We start from the raw sequence: 27,922 nt of genomic DNA on the forward strand, positions 1-27,922 counted from the left end.
TATACAAAGTCAACTTTTATTGCCCCCCCAACAATCTGGGTCCTCATTTTACCTCCCTTATAAAGGATGGAAGGCTGAGTCAACCTTGGGCCTGGTGGGGCTTGAACCTGCAGTAATTGCAAGCAGCTGCTGTTAATAACAGACAGACTTACCAGTCTGAGCCACCAGACGCCCACCTTGTTCTCCTTTACAAGGTGATTCTGGGTGATTCTGGGCACCTTACAAATGATAGAAACAAGAGAATTTCAACTGAACCCCACAGTCGTCGTCCTCCACTCTGCAAACCCACTCCCTTCTAGTACTGATGGTGTTACCTAGTTGGCTAATGAAACGTCAAAAAGAAAACAAGCAAGCTCAGGGAATGCCAAGGATCCCACAGTCGCTGTCCTTCCCTTCCTCTTCTTCCTCTTCCTCCTCCTTCTCTTCCTCCTCCTCTCCACAAGACCCCTTCCCTTCTTGTACTGATGGTGTTACCTAGTTGGGGAATGAAATGTTTTTAAAAAACCCACCAAGCTCAGAGAACGCCAAGGGCCCACAGTCCTCCTTCCCCTCCCCCTCTTCCTGCCTCACCCCCTCCCCCTCTTCCTCTCTCTCCCCCTCTTCCTCTTCCTCCTCCTCTTCCCCATCTCCTCCTCAGAGCACACCAAGGACCCCACAGTCGCTGTCCTCCTCCTCCTCTTCTTCCTCTTCCTCTTCCTCTTCCTTTTCCTCTTCCTCTTCTTCCTCCTCCTCCTCTTCCCCATCTCCTCCTCAGAGCACACCAAGGACCCCACAGTCGCTGTCCTCCCCCTCCTCCTCTTCCTCCCGCTCTTCCTCCCTCCTCCTCTCCACCCCTTCCCTTCTAGCACTGATGATGTTACCTAGTTGGGTGATGAAACGTCTGGTGAACTGGTAGTAAAAAAAAAAAAACAGCTACCAGTTCATCTGAACCGGTATTTCCGACAATCCGCTGTGCTACGCGATTAAAAACTGCTAGAAAGCAGGAAATCCTGCTTTTGGTGCAACCTGTGCGTGCAGCACGTATTTGGCGCTCACTGTGGAAATGAGTACACCGCACATTTCCCATGCACCATGCATGGGCGGGCAGCAAACTGGTGGCAATCCACGGAGGATTTCACCACTGGATCAAATGCCCCTTGCTGGACTGGGAAATTCCTCCATGCCTCCGGCTAGCCTTGATGGGCCACCGAAGGCTGAACTACATCTTGAGAACAGTTCTAGCCTGAAAGCATTTTTTGGATGTTTGAATTCATGCTTTCATGAACCAATCTTATTACAGGTTAACAGAGTCGGAAGGGACCTCGTAGGTCATTTGGTCCAACCCTCCCTACCCAAGCAGGAGACCCTACACTGTTTCTGACCGATGGCAGTCCAGTCTCTTCTTGAAAGATGATGAAGTTCACATAACCTCTGAAGGCAACTCCTGTTCCATGGGTTGATCGTTCTCCCTGTCAGGAAATTTCTCCTTATTTCCATGTTGAATCTCTCCTTGGTCAGTTTCCATCCATCAATCTTTGTTTGCCTTCAGGTGCTTTGGAAAACAGCTTGACCCCCTTCCTCCTCTCTGGGGCAGCCCCTCAAATACTGGAAGACTGCCCTCAATTGTGTTGTAAATGTACCTTGATGAACGTATCTTTTCTTTTATGTACACTGAGAGCATATGCACCAAGACAAATTCCTTGTGTGTCCAATCACACTTGGCCAATAAAATAGAAATTCTATTCTATTCTATTCTATTCTCATGTCTCCCCTGGTCCTTCTCTTCCCTAGACTAGCCAGGCCCAGTTCCTGCAACTGTTCATCATATGTTTTAGCCTCCAGTCCCCTCATCATCCTGGTTGCTTTTCTCTGCATTCTTTCTAGAGTCTATTTTTTATAGTGGAGTGACCAAAACTGGATGCAGGATTCTAGGTGTGGTCTTACTAGGGCTTTATAGAGTGGTAGTAGTACCTCCCTTGATCTTGATTGTATCCCTCTGATAATGCAATTTAGGATTGCATTGGCTTTTTTGTCTGCCACCGCACACAGCTGGCTCATAAGACTCCAAGATCCCTTCACAGTTGCTGCTAATAACTTCCCCCAGGACTCCGCCAACTTCCTGACCTTCGAACCTTTTGCCGCGAGCTTAAGACACATCTATTTATTTGCACAGGCCTGGACTAGAATTTCAAATTTCAAATTTGGTTTTAACGGGGTTTTATTATCTTATTGTAATTTTTTAATATTCGGCCTTATTTAATAAGTTTTTTAATTGGTGTTTTATTTTGTATTTATATGTATGTTTTTATTAGGCTGTAAACCGCCCTGAGTCCCTTGGGAGATAGGGCGGTATACAAATGCGATTAAATAAATAAATAAAATAAGTAAATTAAGCCTGGTTTCACCCAGTTTATATGTGTCCTTTTGATTTTCCTTCCCTAAGTGTAAGACTTGATTTTTCTCTATATTGAATTTCATTAGTTAAATAGGGCCCTGGGTTCAGGTTTGGAGGGAAGGGAGACTCATTTAATAGGAAAAACAATCTAGACCTGGTACCACCAGATGTAGCAGCCTCATCCAGTAGTGAAATCCAATTTTTTTTACTACCAGTTCCGTGGGCGTGGCTTGGTAGGCGTGGTATGGGAAGGATACTACAAAATCCCCATTCCTTCCTCACTCCTGGGGAAAGGATATTGCAAGATCTCCATTCCCACCCCACTCCTGGGGGAAGGATATTGCAAGATCTCCATTCCCACCCCACTCCTGGGGCCAGCCAGATGTGGTATTTGCCGGTTCTCCGAACTGCTCAAAATTTCCGCTACCGGTTCTCCAGAACCTGTCACAACCTGCTGGATTTCACCCCGGCTTCATTCTCCTAGAGAATGCCACACTGCATGAAATTTATTTTTGATGAAGAGGCACCATTCCAGGGTCAGTTTATAAGCTGAGACCTCCGGAGGAGCTTGGGGTACATGCAGTGGTGGGATTCAAGTCATTTAACAACCGGTTCTCTGCCCTAATGATTTCTTCCAACAACCAGTTTGCCAAACTGCTCAGAAAGTTAACAACCGGTTCTCCCCAAGTGGTGCGAACTGGCTGAATCCCACCATTGGGTACATGTGCTGAGTCACAGACTTTATTTAAAGGCAGAAGTTTCAGCCCCCACCCAAAAAAACAGGTTTACAGGACTCCTGATTTTTGACCACCGTGGACTAACCTGGTGCTAAGAAAGATTAGGCCACCGCTCCAATATCTCAAGGGCTGCCACAAAGAAGAGGGGGTCAGATTGTTCTCCAGAGCACCAGAAGGCAGGACAAGAAACAACGGATGGAAACTCATCAAGCAGAGAAGCAACCTGGAACTAAGGAGAAATTTCCTGACAGTAAGAGCAATCAACCAGTGGAACTGCTTGCCACCAGAAGTTGTAGGTGCTTCATAACTGGAGTTTTTAAAGAAGAGATTGGACAGTCATTTGTTTTGAATAGAATAGAACAGAGCAGAACAGAACAGAACAGAACAGAACAGAACAGAACAGAACAGAATAGAATGACAGCGTTGGCAGGATCTTGGAGGTCTTCTGTTGTGCCTCGCTCGCCCCCCTCTCCTCAGCCGGGCCCTTCTCATCTCCTGCCAGACACTGATAGTACAGGAGAATGTCCTGGCATGCCTCCAACCCCCAGTCCTGGCACCATGCCCAGACAGTCCGAGCAAGACGAATGGCCTGACATGCCTCCAGCCCCCAGTCCTGGCACCATGCCCGGACAAACAGAGCAAACAGAGCAACTAAACCCCTCCCCCACAGCATGTGAGCCTGAGGAATATGAAGCCAGTCATGAGCTGGTATTACCGACAGCTGGAGGCTGGAGAGATCCCCGCTTCCGGAGAACGGAGAGGCGACGTCAGCAAAAGGAAGGGAGGGGCAGGCCTGGATAAGTGCTGAGTCACAGAGCCACACCCCATGGCCTATATAAAGGATCTGCTTTCTGGCATTCTCTGAGTCAGGCAAAGTCTAATCTGGATTGCTGAAGTCACACCTTGGATTCCTGCCTGCCCTGAGGACTCTAACAGGACTTTGGCAGAGCTGCAGAGGCACGCCTGATTCGGATTTCCCTGACCCGGCCATCAGAGGAGGAGTGGGACACAACATCTTCTAGTCCAGGCAGGAAACCTTATACCATTTCAGTTATGGGTGCTACAACACTGGAGCTTTCCAAGAAAAGATTGGACAGGTCTCGTGCCATAGCAGGGGGTTGGACTAGAAGACCTCCAAGGTCCCTCCCACTTCCGTCATTTGCTATTCTTAACCAGGGCCATTTTAAGATGTGGGAGAATCCTGGGAGTTGGAATCCACCCAGTCTGTCCTCCTATAATGTGAGGGGGGTGGTGGTGGCTCTCCCTCCCCCCTGCTCTCTAGCTCCTAAGCTCTGCATCCTGTGTTTTGGCAGAAGGAAATGCCCCTTAAGGACACACCTTCCTCCATGCAGGAAATCCTCTCAAGGCCAGACCCCTGACCCAGGGGGGCTGGCCTTTATTTATTTATATATTAAACACCATTTATATGGCTTACACAGAGAATGTCCCTGGGCCATGTTCCACATTTGAAATCCACATTAAAAACCGCACATCACCCCTCCCCCCATGGCAGCAGCATCACAATCCAAACCCCAGAAGTCTCTCTTATGCCCAGGAAGCCTGGCATCGAGGCCGTTGCCTGAGTCAGGGGTGCCAGCTCAGCAGTGCCAAGGCCAGACTGGCATAGCCTCATCCTCATGTCTCCAGAGGGGGTCTTCGTGCTCATCCTTGGTCTGAATGGCAGGTGGCATCCTGAGACAACCCACTCCTGGGGTTGCCAGCCTCCCATCTCCCCCTTGCCCATCTGGCGGCCAGCAGCCGCTGCCAAGTCTAAGCTGGGTCTAAGACAATTCGCCACAGCCAGCTCACCGCAGCCAACTTGCAACGGCCAAGATGCCACAGGCAAATCGCCATGGCCAACTTGCCATGACCATCTCATAATGGCCAACCTGCAAAAGCAAACTTGCCATGGCCAACTCACCATGGTCATCTCATCATGGCCAAATTGCCATGGACAACTCATCATGATCATTTTATCATGGCCAACTTACCATGACCAACTCATCATGGTCATCTCATCATGGCCAACTTGCCCTGGCCAACTCATCACGGTCATCTCATCCTGGCCAACTTGCCCTGGCCAACTCATCATGGTCATCTCATCATGGCCAACTTGCCCTGGCCAACTCATCACGGTCATCTCATCATGGCCAACTTGCCCTGGCCAACTCATCACGGTCATCTCATCCTGGCCAACTTGCCATGGCCAACTCATCATGGTCACCTATCTCATCATGGCCAACTCATCATGGTCATTTCATCATGGCCAACTTGCCATGGCCAACTCATCATGGTCATCTCATCCTGGCCAACTTACCATGACCAACTTACCATGACAACCTCATCATGGTCATTTCATCATGGCCAAATTGCCATGGCCAACTCATCATGGTCATTTCATCATGGCCAACTTACCATGACCAACTCATCACGGTCATCTCATCATGGCCAACTTGCCATGGCCAACTCATCACGGTCATCTCATGATGGCCAACTTACCATGACCAACTCATCACGGTCATCTCATCATGGCCAACCTGCCCTGGCCAACTCATCACGGTCATCTCATCCTGGCCAACCTGCCCTGGCCAACTCATCACGGTCACCTATCTCATCATGGCCAACTTGCCGCGGCCGACTCAGCGCAGGACAAGCGGGACGCCAATCTCAAAGACTCCGTGGAATAGCGCCCTTAAAGAAAGGATGCCGAAGGAGGGACAGAATGACACGTTGAATGGAAAAAAAATCACCATATGTGGGTTTTTTTAAACATGTATTTGAAAGAAGGACATAGCCTTGTTCCATTGTCCCATTCCGCTGGGGGGGGGGGGAGTGTTGGGGCGGAGGGGGGAGAGCTGTGGGGAGGAGGAGGGGTCTTTGTGCCTCCGCTGCCCGGCTGCGCTCGTCCTCCTGCAGATGTTGCTCAGCCCCTCGGCTGGCTTGGCAGGGCGGGGACGCGGCGGCGGATCGCGCACGGGGACGCGCCTGGGGCTGCCTGCTTGCCGCGACCGGGCTGGGCGCGGAGCATCCTCGGCGTCGGGAGCAACGGGACCGGTCGGAGGGCTCGTCCCGGGACGGCTTCCTTCCAGCGGGGCACTCCGAAGAGCCCGGGCAGGCCCAGCCGCAGCCAAGGGGGCATGGAGGCCGCCGGGCCGGAGGGGCAGCCGCGCCTGCCGGGCAACGCCGCCTGAAGACGCCCGCGGGGAGAAGCGCAGCCCGGCTCGGTAAGGCGCGCTCCGTCCGCAGCAGGATCTGCTCCCCCCGCATCCCGCGGAGGAGGGCCCGGAGGGCGGGGAGAAGGGCTGGCGGGCTCCGGCCTCACCTGGGCAGGCCTGGCCGCGCATCTGCCCAGCTGTTCAGAGACGCTGGCTGGCTCGGCCTGCCTCCCTGCCTCCTTCCCTTTTCTTCCTCCCTCCCTCCTTCTCTTCTTCCTTTTTCCTTCCTTCCTTTTCCCCCTCCTTCCCTCCCTCTTTCCTCCCTCCCTCCTTCCCTTCTTCCTTTTTCCTTCCCTTCCCTTCCCCTCCCTCCCTTTTCCTTCCTTCCTTTCTCCCTCCCTTCCTCCTTCCCTTCTTCCTTTTTCCTTCCCTTCCCTTCCTCTCCATCCCTTTTCCTTCCTTCCTTCCTCCCTCATTCCCTGCTTCCTTTTTCCTTCTTCCCCCTCCCTCCTTTCCTCCTCCCCGTCCCTCCCTCCCTTTTTCCTCCCTCCTTTCTTCCTTTCATTTTTCCCTCTCTCCCTCCCTTTTTCCTTCCTTCCCCTCCTCCCTCCTCTCTTCTTCCTTTTTGCTTCCTTCCCCTCCTCCCTTTTCCTCCCTTTTCCTTCCTTCCTTCCCCTCCCTCCTCCCCGTCCCTCCCTCCTTCCCTTCCTTTTTCCCTCTCTCCCTTTTTCCTTCCTTCTTCTCTCCCTCCCTCCCTCCCTCCCTCCGTCCACTGAGCCTTGCTTCTTCCACAGCCCCTCTGCATCCCAGGGTAGCCCCCCTCTCCCCCGCACGCTGGCCATTCAGCCCAAACGCCAAAGTAGCCTAATGCAGTGCCCGCTGACTTAGCATCGCCCCCGGAGCTCATCCCTGCTGGGCGTTTTCCATTCAGGAAGCTACCTGCTCTGACTCAGCCCCAGCCGGCCCCCCCCCTTCCCCCCCTTTCTCATCAGTGTCTGTTATATTCTCCCCCCAGCCCCAAAGCTGGGTGATGAGATGCTTGTTTAAAGATGTCCGTGATGAAAAAGGAGGAAAGATATCTCTGGGAGGGGGGGAAAACCCGATTACAGAGCAGGGGGTGGACTAGAAGACCTCCGAGGTCCCTCGCAAGGCTTCTGTCTTCTGCCTGACCAAACGCTTTTGAGTCCCACCCACAAGAGGCAGCAATGAAAGAAAAAATAAAAAAATAAAGGTGAGGCCCCTGCATAAAAAAACCGACCAAGTCAAGCAGATCCTGGACAGCCATCAAAGTCGGCCAAGACCTGAAACTCTCCAATTCGTGTTTCTCAGAGAGCTGCTTATTCATTCATGGCTCCCTTCTCTTCCTTCCTACCAAAGAATCTATGGGGAATGCCTCGGCCGCAAGGCCACTCTCTGCGTGGCCTTCTTGGCCCCACCACCAGCCTGATGAAACCAGAACCAGCCCCCACCCACTTCCTTGGGGTCTTAATTCCGCCCCAAAGCACATTGCATCCAAGTCCCTGCATGAGGAAGTCGCTCCTTCGGCCCTTGCAGGCTGGACTTGGATCATCATCATCTTCATTTAATGACGGGAGGGAGTCTGGGCCCCTGAGTGGAGCAAGCAGAGTATTTTACTGGCCGGATGCCCTTCCTGTCACCAATGCGGAGTTTTGTTTAATGGATATATTCTCATCGTGGCCAGAGAGAGAAATATCTGCCTCTACCTAGGACCGAGCTCACAGCCTCCGGATTGTAAGGCGAGAGCTCCACCTCTAGACCACTCTTGCAGTCCAGACTTAGATGATGCTAGCATTTTTTTGGTGGGGGGAGTTTCCAGGAAGCCTCTGTGTGGATGGGATAGGACGGGTGAGGGGCATTTCCTCTTGAGTCCTTTGATTCCAGAAGGAAGGATCAACTGCAGGGGAAATAACCCAGAAATCGGAGAGATTTTCTTGGGCTTCGGAGCGTGTGATCCTTCGGGCGCGGGAAAGGGTCCAAGAAATCCGGGAAGAAAGTCGAAAGTTTTGGGGTAAATGGAGGAGTTTTTTCGGGTCTGTGTTGTTCTCTCAAGGTCTGGCGCCTCCTTTCCACAGGTGAGGGGACTTTCCAGCGAAGGCAACATGGGCACCACTGAAGCCACGCTGAGGATGGACAACGTGGAGGTCAAGGAAGAGTGGCAGGACGAAGACTTCCCCAGGTTGGTGCTCGCTCGGGGGTGGGGGTGGGGAATTGTTGGCCCCCCCTCTTCCCAGAGAAGGAAAACCTGGTAGTGCCATCCCAAAGCAGGGGTGAGGTTGAGGGGAGGGTGTCATTCCAGGCAGTGAGCGTTCCAACTGGGACACCCGTCACTCGGGGGCCCACGAGGCATTTTCTTCATCCTTGCGAGTTTCTGTGGGCCACGGAAGTTTTTCTCCCTCGCTTTTGAGTTGGTCTTGAACTCAGTGCTCTGGGAAAAGGAGCATCCTGCACTCCCTCCCTCGGGACCACGAGGATTGGAAACCTGGATGGGAAAAATAATGTTTCTTGAGATGCTGAATTGCTACCGGTGCTTGGTCATTGGACAAACTGCGTGGACACTGCGAGGAATGTTTTGGCCTGGGTGCTGGTCTGGCCACTGGAGGTTCAGATAGATAGATAGACAGATAGATAGATAGATGATAGATAGATGATGGATAGTTAGATAGATAGATGATAGATGATAGATAGATAGATAGATAGATAGATAGACAGACAGACAGACAGACAGACAGACAGACAGACAGACAGACAGACAGACAGACAGACAGACAGAGACAGAAAGACACAGATGATATAGATAGTAGATAGATGATAGAAAGATGGTGGATAGACTGACAGATAGACACAGATGATAGATAGATAGTAGATAGATGATAGATAGATAGACAGATAAATAGATAGGCACAGATGATAGATATAGATAATAGACAGATGATAGCTAGATAGAGATAGACATCATAGATAGACAGATACTGGTAGATAGACAGATAGATAGACATAGACACAGATGATAGAGATAGATAGATAGACAGACAGACAGATAGATACACAGATGATATAGATAGAAAGACATAGATAGATAGATAGATAGATAGATAGATAGATAGATAGATAGATAGATAGACAGACAGACAGACAGACAGACATACAGACAGAGGCAGACAGACAGACATAAATAGACACAGAGATAGATGATGGGATAGGATAGGATAGATAGATCAATAGATCGATAGATTCAAAGAGATTTCAATAGATAGTTATAGATGATGGATGGATGGATAAGGGAGAGAGAGAGAGAGAGAGAGGAAAATAGGAGGGAGGAGCACTGCAGATGTTCGCATTGAGTTATTTGTAAAAATAATAAAAGGGGGATACAGATGAATGAACGAACGAACCAATGAACGAATGAATGAACAAACGAATGAATGAATTTCATTCATTTCAAATGAATTTCGCTTACCGCTTTGGCTAGAGACTTCCGACAATAATCTCCAAAACAGTGGTTCCCAACCTTTTCTTGTTTGAGGCACCCTTGGAAAGCCTTTCAAAAGTTCCCGGCACCCTTATAAGGAAATAGATATTTAAAATCTCCGTAGCTCAAAAGTTCCCGGCACCCTCAAAAGATCTCACGGCACCCCTTAGTGCCGCGGCACACTGGTTGGGAACCACTGCTCCAAAACCATAATTCACACCTGGAGTTCAGGCCAAATATCCAGAGGTTGATCTGCAGACATCCTGGCAGGGAAATTGCTGATTGCAGGCAGGAAGTTTGATGTTCACGTTGTTTGTGCAGCTGGGGAATTTTTTTTCCATGTCTTTTTCACTGCTGGGATTGAAGGCCTTCCATTTGGGAATCTAGTTGACGGCTGTGTTTGTTTGTTTTTTTTGTTGAGAAGGAAATCTTTGATTAATAACGAGGCCGGAAACAAATTGATTGCAGGTCAGAAATGTTCTTTCTGATGAATGTGGGACTCCAGCTAGAATTGTTACACCCTGGTCAGGCTGCCTGTTACGGATAGTCCTCGACTTATAACAGTTCATTTAGCGACCGTTTGAAGTGACAACGACACTTGAAAAAGGAACCAATGACCGGTATTCACACGACCGCTGCAGCGTGGTGGCTTGATCAAAATTTGGGCTGCCTCACATTTATGATGGTGGCAGTGTCCTGCGGTCACTATTTGTAGCCTTCCCTAGCCGGCTTCCGACAAGCCGTTAATAGGGGAAGCTGGATTCGGTTTAACGACCATGCGATTCGCTTAACGATTGCAGGGAGCCACTGGAGCAAAATGGGTCACAAACGAGGCAAAACTACTCCTTGAACAACTGCCGTGCGTAGGAGTGGACTTTTTGGGCTCAGTTGCGGGTTGTGAGTCAAGGACTACCTATATCCGTGATGGCGAACCTTTGGCATGCGTGCCACAGGTGGCACGTGGAACCATATTGGTGGGCACGCGAGCTCAGCTCCGGCCAGTTGATTTTTGGACCTTCTGGGCCCAACAGAAGTCATCAAACGAGCCATTTCTGGCCTCTGGAGGGCCTCCTGGGGGTGGGGAAGGCCGTTTTCGCTCTCCCCAGGCTCCTAGAAAGGCTCTGGAGCCTGCGGAGAGTGAAAAACAGGCCTACCAGGCCCACCATGCCTTTGTGTGCCAAAAGCAGGGGCCGCGGGAGTGGGTGGGTGTGTCGCACGCACGTGCAGGGGCGGGATGCATAGGATTATGGGTGTGGGCATGCATGCGTGCGACCCCTCCCCCACGCTCCCCCCCCCTGCTTTTGGCACAAGATGGCAAAAAGTTTAGCCATCACTGACCTATATTGTTGATGCTTTCTTGTTTATTACCAAGAGTGTTTGCACAATCGTCGTTCGGCTATCGTAACGGGGATATGATCCTCGGTTGGAATTCCGGGAAATTCAGAATTCGGGCACCTTGATAGGGGAAAAATAAATAAATTAAGGAGCATCATACAATGAAACAGGCCCCCATTGTCCGCCTAGTTGGCTGTTGGGCAACCTGGACTGTATCAAAAAGGACTTTTTTCAGTTTTGGCAGGATTCTTGCAAAGGATCCACAGGGAGCTTCTGTTCTCTAGACAGTAGATTCTCTGTCCAGGGCAGCTGCCGGAGCGGACTGGCGGTTGAATCAATCTGTGTGGGTTCCCCCCCCCCCACTGTACGCCCCCCCCCGGATTTGAACACTGTCTCTGGGAGTCACAGCTGCAGAGAAGGTTGGTCTGATAAAGGACTCAGATGAGGGAATAGATGGGGAACTCATTCAAATTTGCAGAGGACACTAAGCTGGCAGGAAGAGCCGACACCCTAGAAGAGAAGCTCAGGATCCAAAAAGATCTTGGCAGACTTGAACAACGGGACCTATCCAACAAATACGAATTTTAATGTGGAGAGAAGCAAGGTTTTACACCTGGGCAGGAAAAACCAAAAGTACAGGTTACAGATTAGGCCAGGGGTCTGCAACCTTAAACACACAAAAGAGCCATTTGGACCCCGTTTCCCACAGAAAAGAAAAGACCGGGAGCCACAAAACCCTTCCCATGCCTGACTATTTCTTGAGCAGCCACAAAACCAGCATATGTAGTTGAATTAAACGTTCTGTTTTCTCCTGAAACTTTCCTTTTCTTGGATTTATTCATGGTTGGCCTACCAGGGGTTGAAAAGCTCAATAAATCGTGCGCCGGCGGGTGTCGCACATTGGTGGTTGTGATGCATATTTTGAGTGATAAGGAGCCGCAGCAGAGGGGTGAAAGAGCGGCTCCAGAGCTGCAGGTTGCTGACCCTTGGATTAGGTGAAAATTGGCTCAAAACCAGTAACTGTGAGAGGGACTTTGGCGTCCTAGTGGACGATCCTTTCAACAGGAGGCAGCTGCCCCCCAAAAAAGTGAATACGATCCCTGGTTGTATAAACAGAGGCATAGAATCAAAATCATGCGAAGTCTTAGGACCACTTCGTAAATCCATAGTAAGGCCACACCCAGAGTACTGCATCCAGTTTTGGTCCACCACATTACGAAAAAGGATGTTGAGACTTTGGAAAAAGTGCAGAGAAGAGCAACGAAGATGATCAAAGGCCTGGAGACTAAAACATACGAAGGACGGTTGCAGGATTTGGGGTTTGGCCAGTCTAGAGAAAAGAAGGACCAGGGGTGACATGATAGCAGTCTCCCAGTATTTGAGGGGCTCCCACAGAGACGAGGGGGGTTAACCCAGGGGTGAAATGTACAATTTGTTACTACTGGTTCTGTGGCCGTGGCTTGGGGGGGTGTAATGTGATTGGGTGGGCGTGGCCAACTTTTTTTTTACTTTTTTAAAACTTTTTTTATTTCTATTTTCCAACATCATATTTATGTACAAACTATTATCCATCATTAATCGTTAATTTTTATTTATTGCTGATTCGGGCCTGCCCGACTGCCACTTCCTTTCTTCACAACCTCCCTCTACCCTCTACTACTTTCACATCCTTCATCTCCTTCACTTTACTACTTCCTCTCCTCCTTCTCCACTCCTCCCTTCTTCCACCCTTTCTAACCTTCTTATTCCCCTCCTCCTTCTCAACTCTTTCCTACCTACTTTCTTCCCTCCTTCTACTCCTCTCTCCCTTTCTTTCTGAAATGGCAGTCGGGCAGCCCCAATATCATTTTAAATTTTACTTTCATATCTTCAAACATTACTGTACATTAATAACCAATCCATGTATCATTTCCCCCCCCCTTCCCCCCCTCCTCCCCCTTCCCCCCCCCGGACTTCCCAGAGCAAATACCGGGTATTATGACCAACAATCACAAGCTAAAATATACAAAATATACATAAACTCCCACCCTCAAAACCTTAAAACTTTAAATCCCCTCACAATAAAAATAAAGAGATAAGAAAGAATAATAAAAAAACAGGGATTGAGACTAAACTGATTCTGAATTTAATAACAGCAGCAAGACTGTTGATTGGACAATATTGGAAGAAAGAAGAGGTACCTACAATAGAAGAATGGATACTGAAAGTCATTAATTTGGCTAAGATGGCTAAAATCTCAGCTTTTTTAAAAGACAATACGCAGGAAAGATATTTAATTGAATGGAAAAAATGGATTGATTATCTACAAAACAGATATCAGATGAAGAAATATCAGATTGCCTTTGAATAATTAGGAAGTTATTTTATGTAATGGGGAGGGGGTTGGGAGATGAAAAGATTTGGATGAGGTTAATTGGATTGGAAGGGAAAATTTTATTCTATGTTTGGTTTATGTATAACAATACCTTGTGATTGACCCGGGAAGCCGGGGGGGGGGGAAGGGAGGGGGGAAGGGGGTTTTCTGGGAGCGAGGGGGGAAAAAAGGGGGGAAAATGTTTTTGTTTTTTAAAAACTTTTTCAATAAAAAAAAAAGAAAGAATAATAAAAAAGAAAAGAAACAGTACCAACTTCACATATTATTTCTTCTTACAATCCATTTTTAAAATTAATCCATCTTCTCAAATTCAAATTTTTTTCACTTGTATATTTCTTAAAATTTCATAAGTCCATTTCTTAAATTACAGTCCAGCTTCTCGAACTCAAATTCTCATCACTTACATATTTCTTCAATTGTCATAACATTTAATGTCCGTTCTTCTTACAGTCCATTTTAAAAATTAGTCCATCTTCTCAAATTCAATTTTTTCCCCCACTTGTATATGCCTTCAAATTTCATAAGTCCATTACTTACCGTATATACTCGAATATAAGCCGATCCGAGTATAAGCCGAGGTCCCCAATTTTACCCCAAAAAACTGGGGTAAACTGGGGACTCGAGTATAAGCCGAGGGAGGGAAATGAGGCAGCTACCGGTCAGGGAAAGCCTCCCTCCCTCAGCCGAGAAGGCTGGCGGGTCCCCCGCCCCGCCCTCTCACTGCACCGGCAGGGCTTCCCCGCGCTAATGCAAAAGCCCGCCAAGTTTGCACCATCCGGTATAATGTGAAAAAAAGAAGAAGAAAAAAAAACTCGAGTATAAGCCGTATATACTCGAGTATAAGCCGAGGGGACGTTTTTCAGCACAAAAAACGTGCTGAAAAACTCGGCTTATACTCGAGTATATACGGTAAGTTACAATCCAGCTTCTCGAACTCAAATTCTCATCACTTATATATTTCTTCAATTGTCATAACATTTAATATCCGATCTTCCAATACTACTCCATCAGTCAAATATCATTACTCAATCAAGGAGAGAAGCAACCTGAAATTGAGGAGAAACTTTCTAACGGTGAGAACAATTAGCCAGTGGAACTGCTTGCCACCAGAATATTGCATCCAGTTTTAGTTGCCACAATATAAAAGAGATGCAAAACAGAGCAACAAAGATGATTAGGTTTTAAGCATAAGTGTACAAGTGTTCCTAGATTTGCAACAGTTCATTTAGTAACCAGTCAAAGTTTGGCCCAAAGGTGTTTTTTTTTCAGGAGGCAACTGGACTTTCTTCTTTGCAGATTACCAGCAGTCTGCAAGGAATCCTTTTTTTTTTTTTTGAACTGTTACCATCTGGCAGACGGTACAGGACAATAAAAACAAGGACAAATAGGCTGGAAAACAGCTTATTTCCCAGGGCAGTAACCGTATTGAATTCTACTGTATAGTGCAATATTAATTCAATATTAATTCGATTAAGTTTCAATTCAATTGTACAGCATGCGAAGGAGGTGTGTGTTCTCTTCCCCCTCGCCTCCGTCCGAGTGATGGCTTAATTAGCCGGCACTATCAGCTCTGGCAGCAAACTAGCGAGCGTCTGCCAAGTGTCTCTGTTATCTCCCTCGATGCCGATGAGTCAGGTCTTAGTTAAGCAGTTGATTTGCCTGCTACGAAGAGGCACAGCAGCTCTCGCTGCCTTTATATCCTGTGGGGTGTGGCTCCATGACTCAGCACTTCCTAGGCCTGCCCCACCCCTGCTTCTGTTGTCCCTCCTCTCCTGCCTATGAAACCTAGGGTCCAGCCAGGCCTGATTGCCATCAGCCGGGTCTGGAGGCGTGGAGTGAGAGCCGTCCCAAAGCTCCTTATATATCCTGTGGGGTGGGGCTCCTGCCCCACCCTTCCCTTTGATGACGTCGCCTCTCTAATCTTCCGAAGCGCGGGTCAAGCCAAGCTTGATTATTATTATCAGCTGGGTCGGAAGGCGTAGCCAGGGGAAGGGAGGAATCAGGGGATGACGGCCTCATTACGTCCTCCGACTGGCCTGGTTCTGGCCCCTGGAGCCGAGCCACAGGAATCGGTGCTCCCGAGGTAAGCCTTACTGGCCCTTCCCCCTCACTCTCGGAGTCACTTTCGGGCATGGGGCCAGGTTTGGGGGCTGGAGTCACAACACAAAGCCAGATTCACTCGACAACCAAAGTTACTAAGGTAACAACTGCAGGGACTCACGTAACAAGCACGTCAGGAAGGGTCCTAAAACGAGGCAGAACTCAACTGTCTCGCTTAGCAACAGAGGTTTTGGGCTCAATTGTGGTAGTAAGTCAAGGATTTTTGCCAGGCCTGAAGGCCCAATGCATCCAGGCCTGACAGATTGCTTGTGTTCCTATGGCCAAGGGATGATTATGAACATAACTCTCCCCGCAGACGCGACGGGAAAAAAATAAATAAATTAGAAATACAACAGAGGGATTCAGGATCTGTGATTTTTCACAGAACGGTCATGATGGAAGTGATGTTGCTGGCTCTTTTTAAACAACACCTTGAATAAACAGCTGGAGGGTTTGGCTTAGTTTTGGCTTCCTGGTACATAGTCCCAAGGGACGTGGTGGCTCAGGGGCTAGGACGTTGAGCTTGTCGATCGAAAGGTCGGCAGCTCAGCGGTTCGAATCCCTAGTGCTGCCGTGTAACGGGGTGAGCTCCCGTTACTTGTCCCAGCTTCTGCCAACCTAGCAGTTTCGAAAGCACGTAAAAATGCAAGTAGAAAAAATAGGGACCACCTTTGGTGGGAAGGGAACAGCGTTCTGTGCGCCTTTGGCATTGAGTCATGCCGGCCACATGACCACGGAGACATCTTCGGACAGCGCTGGCTCTTCGGCTTTGAAACAGAGATGAGCACCGCCCCCTAGAGTCGGCAACGACTAGCATATATGTGCGAGGAAAACCTTACATAGTCGCAGTTAGAAAGGATGGAAACTGACCAAGGAGAGATTCAACCTGGAAATAAGGAGAAATTTTCTGACAGTGAGAACAATCAACCCATGGAACAGAAGTTGCCTTCAGAAGTTATGGGAGCTTCATCCCTGGAAGCTTTCAAGAAGAGACTGGACTGCCATCGGTCAGAAACGGTGCAGGGTCTCCTGCTTGGCCAGAGGTGGGTGAGGAGCAGGGGCAGACTAGATCAGGGGTCTCCCAATTCTCTGGGAGTTGAAGTCCACAAGTCTTACAGTTGCCAAGGTTGGAGACCCCTGGACTAGATGACCTTCAAGGTCCCTTCTGACTCTGTTAAATGGTGTAGGGCCGTGATGATGAACCTGTCACAGGTGGCATGTGGAGCCATATTGGTGGGCACACGACCGTTGCCCTAGTTCAGCTCCAGCGCACACTGATTATCAGGCCTTCCGGGTCCACCAGAAGTTGGAAAACAGGCTGTTTCTGGGCTCCGAAGGGCCTCCGCGGGTGGGGGTGGGTGGGACAGGCCCATTTTTTGCTCTCCCCAGGCTCCAGAGCCTTTCTTGGAGCCTGGGGAGGGCGAAAACGGCCTTACCCACCCACCCAGAGGCCCTTTCGAAGGCTGCCCATTTGCCAACTTCCAGAGGGCCTCTGGGTGGGTGGGGAAGGCCGTTTTTGCCCTCCCCAGTCTCCAAGAAAGGCTCTGGAGCCTGGGGAGGTCAAAAAACAGGCCTACCGGGCCCACCATGCCATTGTGTGCCAAAAGTGGAGGGCATGGCGGGGGGGGTGTTGTCGTGTACGCATGTGCTGGGAGGGGCAGGACCTATTGAATTATGGGTGTGGGCATGGGCGTGCGTGATCCCCCCCCACCCTACCCACGCTTTTGGCATGCGATGGCAAAAAGGTTGGCTATCACAGGTGTAGGGTGTTCTGCTTGAATGAGTGGGTTGGACTAGATGACATTACAAGGTCCCTTCCGACTCTGTGAATCTGTGACTCTATAGTGTTGAGGCTCTTGGTCTGAGGAAGAGAGCAAGAAGGATGTGAGAATAAACAAGCAGGGGACGGAGGCAGAAATCTCTCCGGTTGCTTGTCAGCTCCTGACGTCATCGTGATGCTTCAGGTTGGGATGCACGGAGCATGCTCAGTGAGGCAGCCGGAGGTGACTCATGCAAGGCTCCGTCTACGGAGGAGAGAGACAGAGAGAGAGAGAGCATCATATGATCGAGACAGCCCAGGATGGGGAGGGGATCAGCCGCATCGTACTGGAAGGAGAGTAAAAGGGAGGGAAGGAGCAAGAGAGCAAATGAAAGAGAGCAGGGAAGAAAATCCGAGACGGGCAAATTAATATATTTAATATAATAACAGAGCTGGAAGGGACCTTGGAGGTCTTCTAGTCCAACCCCCTGCCCAGGCAGGAAACCCTACACCATCTCAGACAGATGGTTATCCAACATTTTCTTAAAAATTTCCAGTGTTGGAGCATTCACAACTTCTGCAGGCAAGTCGTTCCATTGATTAATTGTTCTAACTGTCAGGAAATTTCTCCTTAGTTCCAAGTTGCTTCTCTCCTTGATGAGTTTCCACCCATTGCTTCTTGTTCTACCCTCAAGAACTTTGGAGAATAGTTTGACTCCCTCTTCTTTGGGGCAACCCCTGAGATATTGGAACACTGCTATCATGTCTCCCCTAGTCCTTCTTTTCATTAAACTAGGCATACCAAGTTCCTGCAACCGTTCTTCATATGTTTTAACCTCCAGTCCCCTAATCATCTTTGTTGCTCTTCTCTGCACTCTTTCTAGAGTCTCAGCATCTTTTTTTCACATCATGGTGGTGACCAAAACTGACTGCCATATTCCAAGTGTGGCCATCACACTTCCCGTGATCTCGATTCTGTTCTCGGTGACTTTTAAGACGAGCGGACGTCAACTCCCAGAATTCATGGCTGGCTGGGGAATTCTGGGAGTTGAAGTCCTAGACTCAAAGGTTTGAAAAACCTTGCTTTAAAAAGGGAAGGCAGAATGCAATGTCTATTTTTTTTTATTTCTTTTTGTCACAACAGTATACACAAACATGCTCATAAATAAAACAACATATCTTGAACAAAATATATATATATATAAGTAAAAAAATATGCATTAACTATATTAATTTGATATAATGAAGGGAACAATAGGACAGGAACGGTAGGCACTATTGTGCTCTTATGCACGCCCCTTATAGTTCTCTTAGGAATGGGGTGAGGTCAATAGTAGACAGTTTTTGGTTGAAGATTTTGGGATTTTGAGTAGAGACTATGGAGTCAGGTAATGAGTTCCAAGCATTAACAACTCTGTTACAGAAGTCATATTTTCTGCAATCAAGTTTGAAGCAGTTGACATTAAGCTTGAATCTATTTTTTGCTCTTATAATATTGCGATTGAAGCTGAAGTAGTCTTTGACAGGAAGGATATTGCAATAGATGATTTTGTGTGTTAAACCCAGGTCATATCAAAGTCGACGGAGTTGTAAGTTTTCAAGTCCCAGGATTTCAAGCCTGGTGGTATAAGGTATTTTGTTGTTTTCGGAGGAGCGAAGAACTCTTCTAGTAAAATATTTCTGAACTCGTTCTATTGTATTTATGTCAGAGATGTGGTATGGGTTCCAGACGGATGAGCTGTGTCCAAGAATAGGTCTGGCAAATGTTTTGTATGCTCTAGTTAGTAGTGTAGAGTTTTGGAAAAGAAGCTGCGTAAAATTAGGTTTACAACTCTTAGGGCCTTTTCTGCTATGTAGTTGCAGTGGGCTTTGGCATTAAGGTCATTTGATATGAGAACTCCAAGATCTTTGACAGGGTGAGGGTCGTCAGTAAGGTAATGACCATCAAGTTTGTACTTGATGTTGGGGTTCTTTTTTCCAAAATGTAAGACTGAGCATTTGCTGGTTGAGATTTGGAGTTGCGAAGTTTTAGACCAATTGGAAATTAAGTCGAGGTCTTCTTGAAGGGTAGAAGTATTATTAGTGGTATTAAATAGTTTGACATCGTCAGCAAAGAGAACACAATAACTTGAGATGAGGTCGCAGAGATCATTTATGTATAGTATGAAGAGTGTTGGTCCAAGAACGCTACTTTGGGGAACGCCACTTTTGACAGGAACAGGATTTGATAGAGCATTGCCAATTTTGACTACTTGTTGTCTGTTTGACAGGAAGGCATTTATCCAATTGTGAAGAGGTCCCGAAATGCCGTAGGATTTTAGTTTGAGGAGTAGTTTATCATGTACTACTGAATCAAAAGCTTTGCAGAAGTCTATGTAGATTGCATCTATTGCTTTTCCTTGATCAAGGTTGGTAGTCCATATGTTTATTTGTATTTATATTATAATATATTATATAATATATAACACAAGAACTCATTCAAAAAAAAGAGGAACCAACTTCTTCCCTGGTCCAACACTTTAAAGTCACAGGACATGATATTGACTTTAAAAAGACCAGAACTATCGCCAAAACTGAACACTTTAACAACAGAATAATCAGAGAAGCCATCGAGATAGAAAAACGCCCACACAGCATGAACAAACGAGATGATACCTCCCGCCTACCAGCCATTTGGAAACCTGCCCTTATTGACAAACGAGTCCCTAACACGAGGAATGACACCAGACCCACACTCACGAGGTCCACACAGGATGTCACCACCGCACATCCACCCAGAAAGCAGACCCAAACCCACACTGATCATGAAGCACGACCAAGGACCAGAAGCCAGACCGCAGCTGCAACATTAGCCATTTCAAACCCCTCCAATCCATTCATGCAGCAGACTGACACCCACTATGAAGATGTAGCACGACCACAAAGCCAAACAACAGCTATGCAGCTCACCAGCTCAAATCCCCCTGCAGCACAGACTAGACTGAGCACAACCAAGCCCTCACCAACACAGGACACACCCCCAGCCAATCAGAGCACAGAAAAAACCCCATCCAATCAGAGCACAGCCAAGCTCCCACCCAATCAGTTCAAACCCCCACTAGCAGTTAAAAGGAAGAAACAGCTGCGATCACACATTGCTCCCAGAAGCACGAAGCTGAAGCCTGAAGATGACGAATGAGACTTCATCGAAACGTCGCCAAGACACTTCCAATTTTACACGGGAGAAAACCCGAACAACCAAAGACCTATATACAAACACCCGTGAAAACCTCAGAAAACAAATATATATATATATATATATATATATATATATATATATATGTATGTATATATATATATATATATATATATATATATATATATATATATATATATATATATATATTATATATATATAATAATATATTATAATATATATATATATTATATATATATATATATATATAAATTAAACATATATATATTTGTTGTGTGACACCCTCTCCCCTTGGGTGCAGGCCTGTAAACACTGACGCAAGCGTGAAACAGCCTTTTGTCCCTGTTTCTAAAAATAGCGGAATGAAGTAAACCTATTTTCATGATATATACCAAGCCTCGGCTTCCAGAGGAGGCTTCCCCCCCCCCCTATAATCTAAGTAAATCCACCGATTATTTTCCTTCGCTCGGCTCAGAGGTTCAGGCATGGCCAAAGCCAGGCAGGAGGCTGGGCGCCTCCAGCTTTGTGCAAAATCGGCGCTCGTCTTTCCTGCTTAATTAGAAAAATGCCCGGCCTTCTCTCGATCAGAGGCATTTGAGGGCATACGAGCTTTTGATAAGGAGATTTCCTCGCCGAAAATCCTGGCGGAGCCCTTCGGGATTCTAGCAACTGCTACATTTCCAAGGCAAGCCTTATTTTTAGCAAGGCGAACATATTCAGGTTCTTGCATCCAGCCACCGAGTGCAAGAAGTTAGAAATTTCCGGTGCCTCAGAGGAGGCTTCCCCCTATAATCTAAGTAAATCCACGATTATTTTCCTTCGCTCGGCTCAGAGGTTCAGGCATGGCCAAAGCCAGGCAGGAGGCTGGCGCCTCAGCTTTGTGCAAAATCGCGCTCGTCTTTCCTGCTTAATTAGAAAAATGCCCGGCCTTCTCTCGATCAGAGGCATTTGAGGGCATACGAGCTTTTGATAAGGAGATTTCGCCGAAAATCCTGGTGCCTCCAGAGGAGGCTTCCCCCTATAATCTAAGTAAATCCACCGATTATTTTCCTTCGCTCGGCTCAGAGGTTCAGGCATGGCCAAAGCCAGGCAGGAGGCTGGGCGCCTCCAGCTTTGTGCAAAATCGGCGCTCGTCTTTCCTGCTTAATTAGAAAAATGCCCGGCCTTCTCTCGATCAGAGGCATTTGAGGGCATACGAGCTTTTGATAAGGAGATTTCCTCGCCGAAAATCCTGGCGGAGCCCTTCGGGATTCTAGCAACTGCTACATTTCCAAGGCAAGCCTTATTTTTAGCAAGGCAAACATATTCAGGTTCTTGCATCCAGCCACGGAGTGCAAGATGTTAGAAATTTCGCTCCGGTGCCTCCAGAGGAGGCTTTCAAATAATTTTACCACCGGTTCGCCACACAATTTATTATTTTTTTTATTTGCATTTATATCCTGCCCTTCTCCGAAGACTCAGGGCGGCTTACACTATGTTAGCAATAGTCTTCATCCTATTTGTATTTATATAATAATATATTAAACATATATATATTTGTTGTGTGACACCCTCTCCCCTTGGGTGCAGGCCTGTAAACACTGACGCAAGCGTGAAACAGCCTTTTGTCCCTGTTTCTAAAAATAGCGGAATGAAGTAAACCTATTTTCATGATATATACCAAGCCTCGGCTTCCAGAGGAGGCTCCCCCCCCCCCCCTATAATCTAAGTAAATCCACCGATTATTTTCCTTCGCTCGGCTCAGAGGTTCAGGCATGGCCAAAGCCAGGCAGGAGGCTGGGCGCCTCCAGCTTTGTGCAAAATCGGCGCTCGTCTTTCCTGCTTAATTAGAAAAATGCCCGGCCTTCTCTCGATCAGAGGCATTTGAGGGCATACGAGCTTTTGATAAGGAGATTTCCTCGCCGAAAATCCTGGCGGAGCCCTTCGGGATTCTAGCAACTGCTACATTTCCAAGGCAAGCCTTATTTTTAGCAAGGCGAACATATTCAGGTTCTTGCATCCAGCCACGGAGTGCAAGAAGTTTGAAATTTCGCTTCGGTGCCTCCAGAGGAGGCTTTCAAATAATTTTACCACCGGTTCGCCGCACAATTTATTATTTTTTTTATTTGCATTTATATCCTGCCCTTCTCCGAAGACTCAGGGCGGCTTACACTATGTTAGCAATAGTCTTCATCCTATTTGTATATTTATATACAAAGTCAACTTATTGGCCCCAACAATCTGGGTCCTCATTTTACCTACCTTATAAAGGATGGAAGGCTGAGTCAACCTTGGGCCTGGTGGGACTCGAACCTGCAGTAATTGCAAGCAGCTGCTGTTAATAACAGAGTGCATTAGCAGTCTGAGCCACAGAGGCTCACAATGAAAATGTGAGCGTGCGTGGATGTGCGCTCGCTTCGCTCTCTCTCTCACCTTCTGCGCATAGGGCCGTGGTGGCTCAGGCTGTAAGATAGCCTGTTATTAAAACACAGCTGCTTGCAATTACTGCAGGTTCGAGTCCCACCAGGCCCAAGGTTGACTCAGCCTTCCATCCTTTATAAGGTAGGTAAAATGAGGACCCAGATTGTTGGGGGGGCAATAAGTTGACTTTGTAAAAATATACAAATAGAATGAGACTATTGCCTTATACACTGTAAGCCGCCCTGAGTCTTCGGAGAAGGGCGGGGTATAAATGTAAACAAAAAAAAAAAATGTAAATAAAAAAATAAATAAAAAAATACGCCCGGCCTTCCACGCTTGCACTTTGTTCATGCGTGCTGCTTTCACGCATGCGCACGGCTTAGAAAACGTGGTTAAATAGGATGGCATAGTGCCAGGGTGGGTGGGCGGCAGAGGTGGGTTTCGGCAGGTTTTCGGGCCAGTTCTGGAGAACCGGTAGCGGAAATTTTGAGTAGTTAGGAGAACCGGTAGTAAAAATTCTGACCGTCCCCGTCCCCACCTATTCTCTGCCTCCCAAGTCCCAGCTGATCGGGAGGAACTGGGGATTTTGCAGTAACCTTCCCCTGGATTGGGGAGGGAATGGAGATTTTACAGTATCCTTCCCCTGTCATGCCCACCAAGCCACGCCCACAGAACCGGTAGTAACAATTTTTGAAACCCACTACTGGTAGGTCGCCACTATCGGTTTGCACGAACCGGTCCGAACCGGCTGAATGCCAACACTGACTGGGGCTCTGCAATTATTCTATTTAAAAAAACAAAACACTTTTAAATTCCAGAATAAAGAAGATTAGTTGGAGAGAATTAGAAAGAGAACGGGTATGGCCAGTCTAGAGCAGGGGTCTCCAACCTTAGCAACTTTAAGCCTGGAGGACTTCAACTCTCAGAACTTTGCTGGCTGGGGAATTCTAGGAGTTGAAGTTCTCCAGGCTTAAAGTTTCCAAGGTTGGAGACCCCTGGTCTAGAGAGAAGAAGTGGAGGAGGGGGGAGGACATGATAGCAACCTTCCAGTATTTGAGGGGCTGACCTAAAGAGGAAGGGGTCAGTTTAATTTTTTAAAGCACCAGTGAGCAAGACAAGAACAATGGATGGAAATTAACCAAGGAGAGAAGAAACCTGCAATTAAAGAGACACTTCCTGACAGTGAGGATAATTAAGCAGTGGAACAGCTTGCCACCAGAAGTTAGAGACTGGGCAGTCACTTGTCTGAAATAGTAGAGGGTCTCCTGCTTCGGGAAGCGGTTGGACTAGAACCGCTTTTTATCGTTGTATGTGTTGTTTTTTGTATTTTATTGTGGCTGTGAACCGCCCTGAGTCCTTCGGGAGAAGGGCGGTATACAAATTAAATTATTATTATTATTATTATTATTATTATTATTATTATTATTATTATTATTATTATTATTATTATTATTATTATTATTATTATTATTATTATTATTATTATTATTATATGTCCAAGGTCCCTTCCAGCCCTATTCCGATTCTAAAATCCCCACCGCTTTAAGATGGTTTGTTGACTTCTCTGGGGTCACTCAGAGGACTAGAAACATGTTTTTTTCCCTTTGGTTTTAATTGAACCCTTCAATGGGGATTCAGAGATGTTCTTTAAATAGCTGCAGTTTCTTCCACCATCCGGTGACTGGTTTATAGGCAGGAGAGTGGGATAGAAATAGCAAATTAAAAAAAAAAGAATCATCATTTAGTCATAATCTCTCTCTCTCGCTCTCATTTTCCCCTCCCCACCTGGCAATAAAATCTGTGTTGTAAATTGGGCACAAACCAATTAGGGGGTGTTTGTGAAAGTATTTACACCTTAATCAAATAATTAAAGTTTTGACAGAAGAGAATATTTGTAGCTCAGGGTTGTCCTGTCAGGTCCTTGCACGTCCCCACGATTCATCTTGTTTTAACGACCCCATAATCCCTTGCGGGGTGGAGTCTGGGCAACTAAATGGAGTTAGCAGAGTGTTTTAATGGCCGGAAGCCCTTCCTGTCTACAATGAGGAGTTTTGTTCAGCAGATATTTTCTCATAGAGAAATATAGAATAGAATAGAATAGAATAGAATAGAATAGAATAGAATAGAATAGAATAGAATAGAATAGAATAGAATAGAATAGAATTTTATTGGCCAAGTGTGATTGGACACACAAGGAATTTGTCTTGGTGCATAGGCTCTCAGTGTACATAAAAGAAAACATACCTTCATCAAGGTACAACATTTACAACACAATTGATGGTCAATATATCAATATAAATCCTAAGGATTGCCAGCAACAAGTTGTAGTCATACAGTCATAAGTGGAAAGAAATTGGTGATGGGAACTATGAAACGATATCTGCCCCTACCTAGGATTGAACTCACAGCCTCCTGGTTGTGAGGTGAGAGCTCCACCTCTAGGCCACCGCATCACTCGCACATCCATCACCGTGTTCTGATTTCTGTTGCCAATGTGTAAGACAGAGCATTTGTTAGTTGAGGTTTGGAGTTGCCAATTGGAGTTGGCCACTCCAAACAAAGTCCTCATTTCACTGACCTTGGAAGGACAAGAAGGCTGGCTCAACCTTGAGCTGGTCAGGATCGAACTGCCAAACTGCTGGCACCCAGCAGTCAACAGAGGTAGCCTGCAGTACAGATTTCTAACCACTTCGCCAGTGTGGCTCCTTATGGTTGACTGAATGAGTGGATGGATCTTTATAGGTTTCTGTGACTTTGAAGTTTGAACTGTGCTGGGGATTGTGCAATGAAGAGTCATTTGTGTCTTTCACTAAATGGTGTGTGGGGGGGTTTAATCCTAATGCATCCTACAACAGGGGTCTCCAACCTTGGTCCCTTTCAGACTCGTGGACTTCAACTCCCAGAGTCCCTCAGCCAGCTTTGCTGGCTTTCAGACTCTGGGAGTTGAAGTCCACGAGTCTGAAAGGGACCAAGGTTGAGACCCCTGTCCTAAAAGGTCCTGTCTTCTCCTACTTAATCCCATCATCCTGGAGCTGAAGATGTTTCATTTATGATTAGATTGGCCTGGTTTTCTTAATTAATTAATTTTAATTAATTAAAAAAAGAATCATCATTTAGTCATAATCTCTCTCTCTCGCTCTCATTTTCCCCTCCCCACCTGGCAATAAAATCTGTGTTGTAAATTGGGCACAAACCAATTAGGGGGTGTTTGTGAAAGTATTTACACCTTAATCAAATAATTAAAGTTTTGACAGAAGAGAATATTTGTAGCTCAGGGTTGTCCTGTCAGGTCCTTGCACGTCCCCACGATTCATCTTGTTTTAACGACCCCATAATCCCTTGCGGGGTGGAGTCTGGGCAACTAAATGGAGTTAGCAGAGTGTTTTAATGGCCGGAAGCCCTTCCTGTCTACAATGAGGAGTTTTGTTCAGCAGATATTTTCTCATAGAGAAATATAGAATAGAATAGAATAGAATAGAATAGAATAGAATAGAATAGAATAGAATAGAATAGAATAGAATAGAATAGAATAGAATTTTATTGGCCAAGTGTGATTGGACACACAAGGAATTTGTCTTGGTGCATAGGCTCTCAGTGTACATAAAAGAAAACATACCTTCATCAAGGTACAACATTTACAACACAATTGATGGTCAATATATCAATATAAATCCTAAGGATTGCCAGCAACAAGTTGTAGTCATACAGTCATAAGTGGAAAGAAATTGGTGATGGGAACTATGAAACGATATCTGCCCCTACCTAGGATTGAACTCACAGCCTCCTGGTTGTGAGGTGAGAGCTCCACCTCTAGGCCACCGCATCACTCGCACATCCATCACCGTGTTCTGATTTCTGTTGCCAATGTGTAAGACAGAGCATTTGTTAGTTGAGGTTTGGAGTTGCCAATTGGAGTTGGCCACTCCAAACAAAGTCCTCATTTCACTGACCTTGGAAGGACAAGAAGGCTGGCTCAACCTTGAGCTGGTCAGGATCGAACTGCCAAACTGTTGGCACCCAGCAGTCAACAGAGGTAGCCTGCAGTACAGATTTCTAACCACTTCGCCAGTGTGGCTCCTTATGGTTGACTGAATGAGTGGATGGATCTTTATAGGTTTCTGTGACTTTGAAGTTTGAACTGTGCTGGGGATTGTGCAATGAAGAGTCATTTGTGTCTTTCACTAAATGGTGTGTGGGGGGGTTTAATCCTAATGCATCCTACAACAGGGTCTCAACCTTGGTCCCTTTCAGACTCGTGGACTTCAACTCCCAGAGTCCCTCAGCCAGCTTTGCTGGCTTTCAGACTCTGGGAGTTGAAGTCCACGAGTCTGAAAGGGACCAAGGTTGGAGACCCCTGTCCTAAAAGGTCCTGTCTTCTCCTACTTAATCCCATCATCCTGGAGCTGAAGATGTTTCATTTATGATTAGATTGGCCTGGTTTTCTTAATTAATTAATTTTAATTAATTAAAAAAATTAATTTCTTAAAATCTCCATCTCGAAAGCGTTCTGCTGGAAGTTGTTTTTCTATGCAGGAAATTGGAGCATGTTTCTCCAGTGGTGGGTTGCTACCAGTTCATTCCACATTGGGCGAACATGTAGTGCCGATGGCAGGCTCCGCCCACCTGCCTGGACGTCTCTGCACATGTGAACCAGTAGCGGTTGAAATCGAAACCCACTACTGCATTTCTCTTTTGGAGAAATAAAATATTCTGCCTCTTTTAATATCCTCCCCAAATATTTTATTCTTCTGGTGGGAGCGGGAACGGGAGCTTCCCAAACCTGCAACTGTCTTCAATATTTACTCCTGCGTTTATTCGAAGCCGCTATCTTCAACTTATACTATATTTATGAAAGCGAAGACCTCACAGCAGTCTGAACTTTGGTTCCTTGGTCTCATCCCCACCTCTTCCTCACTGTCTCCTCTCCAGGCCTCTCCCAGAAGAAGCAGGCATGGAGTCCTTGGGAAGTCCTTCCGGGAACGTGTTGGGTGAGTAGAAGTGG

General features: G+C 46.9%; 1 protein-coding gene across 1 annotated transcript in view; it reads left to right on the forward strand.

The window, feature by feature from the left end:
- The first annotated feature begins 6,078 nt into the window (after positions 1–6,078).
- Positions 6,079–27,922, forward strand: part of ATCAY (ATCAY kinesin light chain interacting caytaxin) — a 54,099-nt gene continuing 32,255 nt past the window's right edge. Inside the window, exons 1-3 of the mRNA XM_058163733.1 lie at positions 6,079–6,335; positions 8,360–8,463; positions 27,850–27,908. Of these exons, the coding sequence (XP_058019716.1) occupies positions 8,387–8,463; positions 27,850–27,908 (136 nt within the window). The 5' untranslated portion in view covers positions 6,079–6,335; positions 8,360–8,386. The remainder of the gene's footprint in view (positions 6,336–8,359; positions 8,464–27,849; positions 27,909–27,922) is intronic.

Source organism: Ahaetulla prasina, chromosome 1 (assembly GCF_028640845.1).
Source record: "Ahaetulla prasina isolate Xishuangbanna chromosome 1, ASM2864084v1, whole genome shotgun sequence".
NCBI classification, from domain to species: Eukaryota; Metazoa; Chordata; class Lepidosauria; order Squamata; family Colubridae; genus Ahaetulla; species Ahaetulla prasina.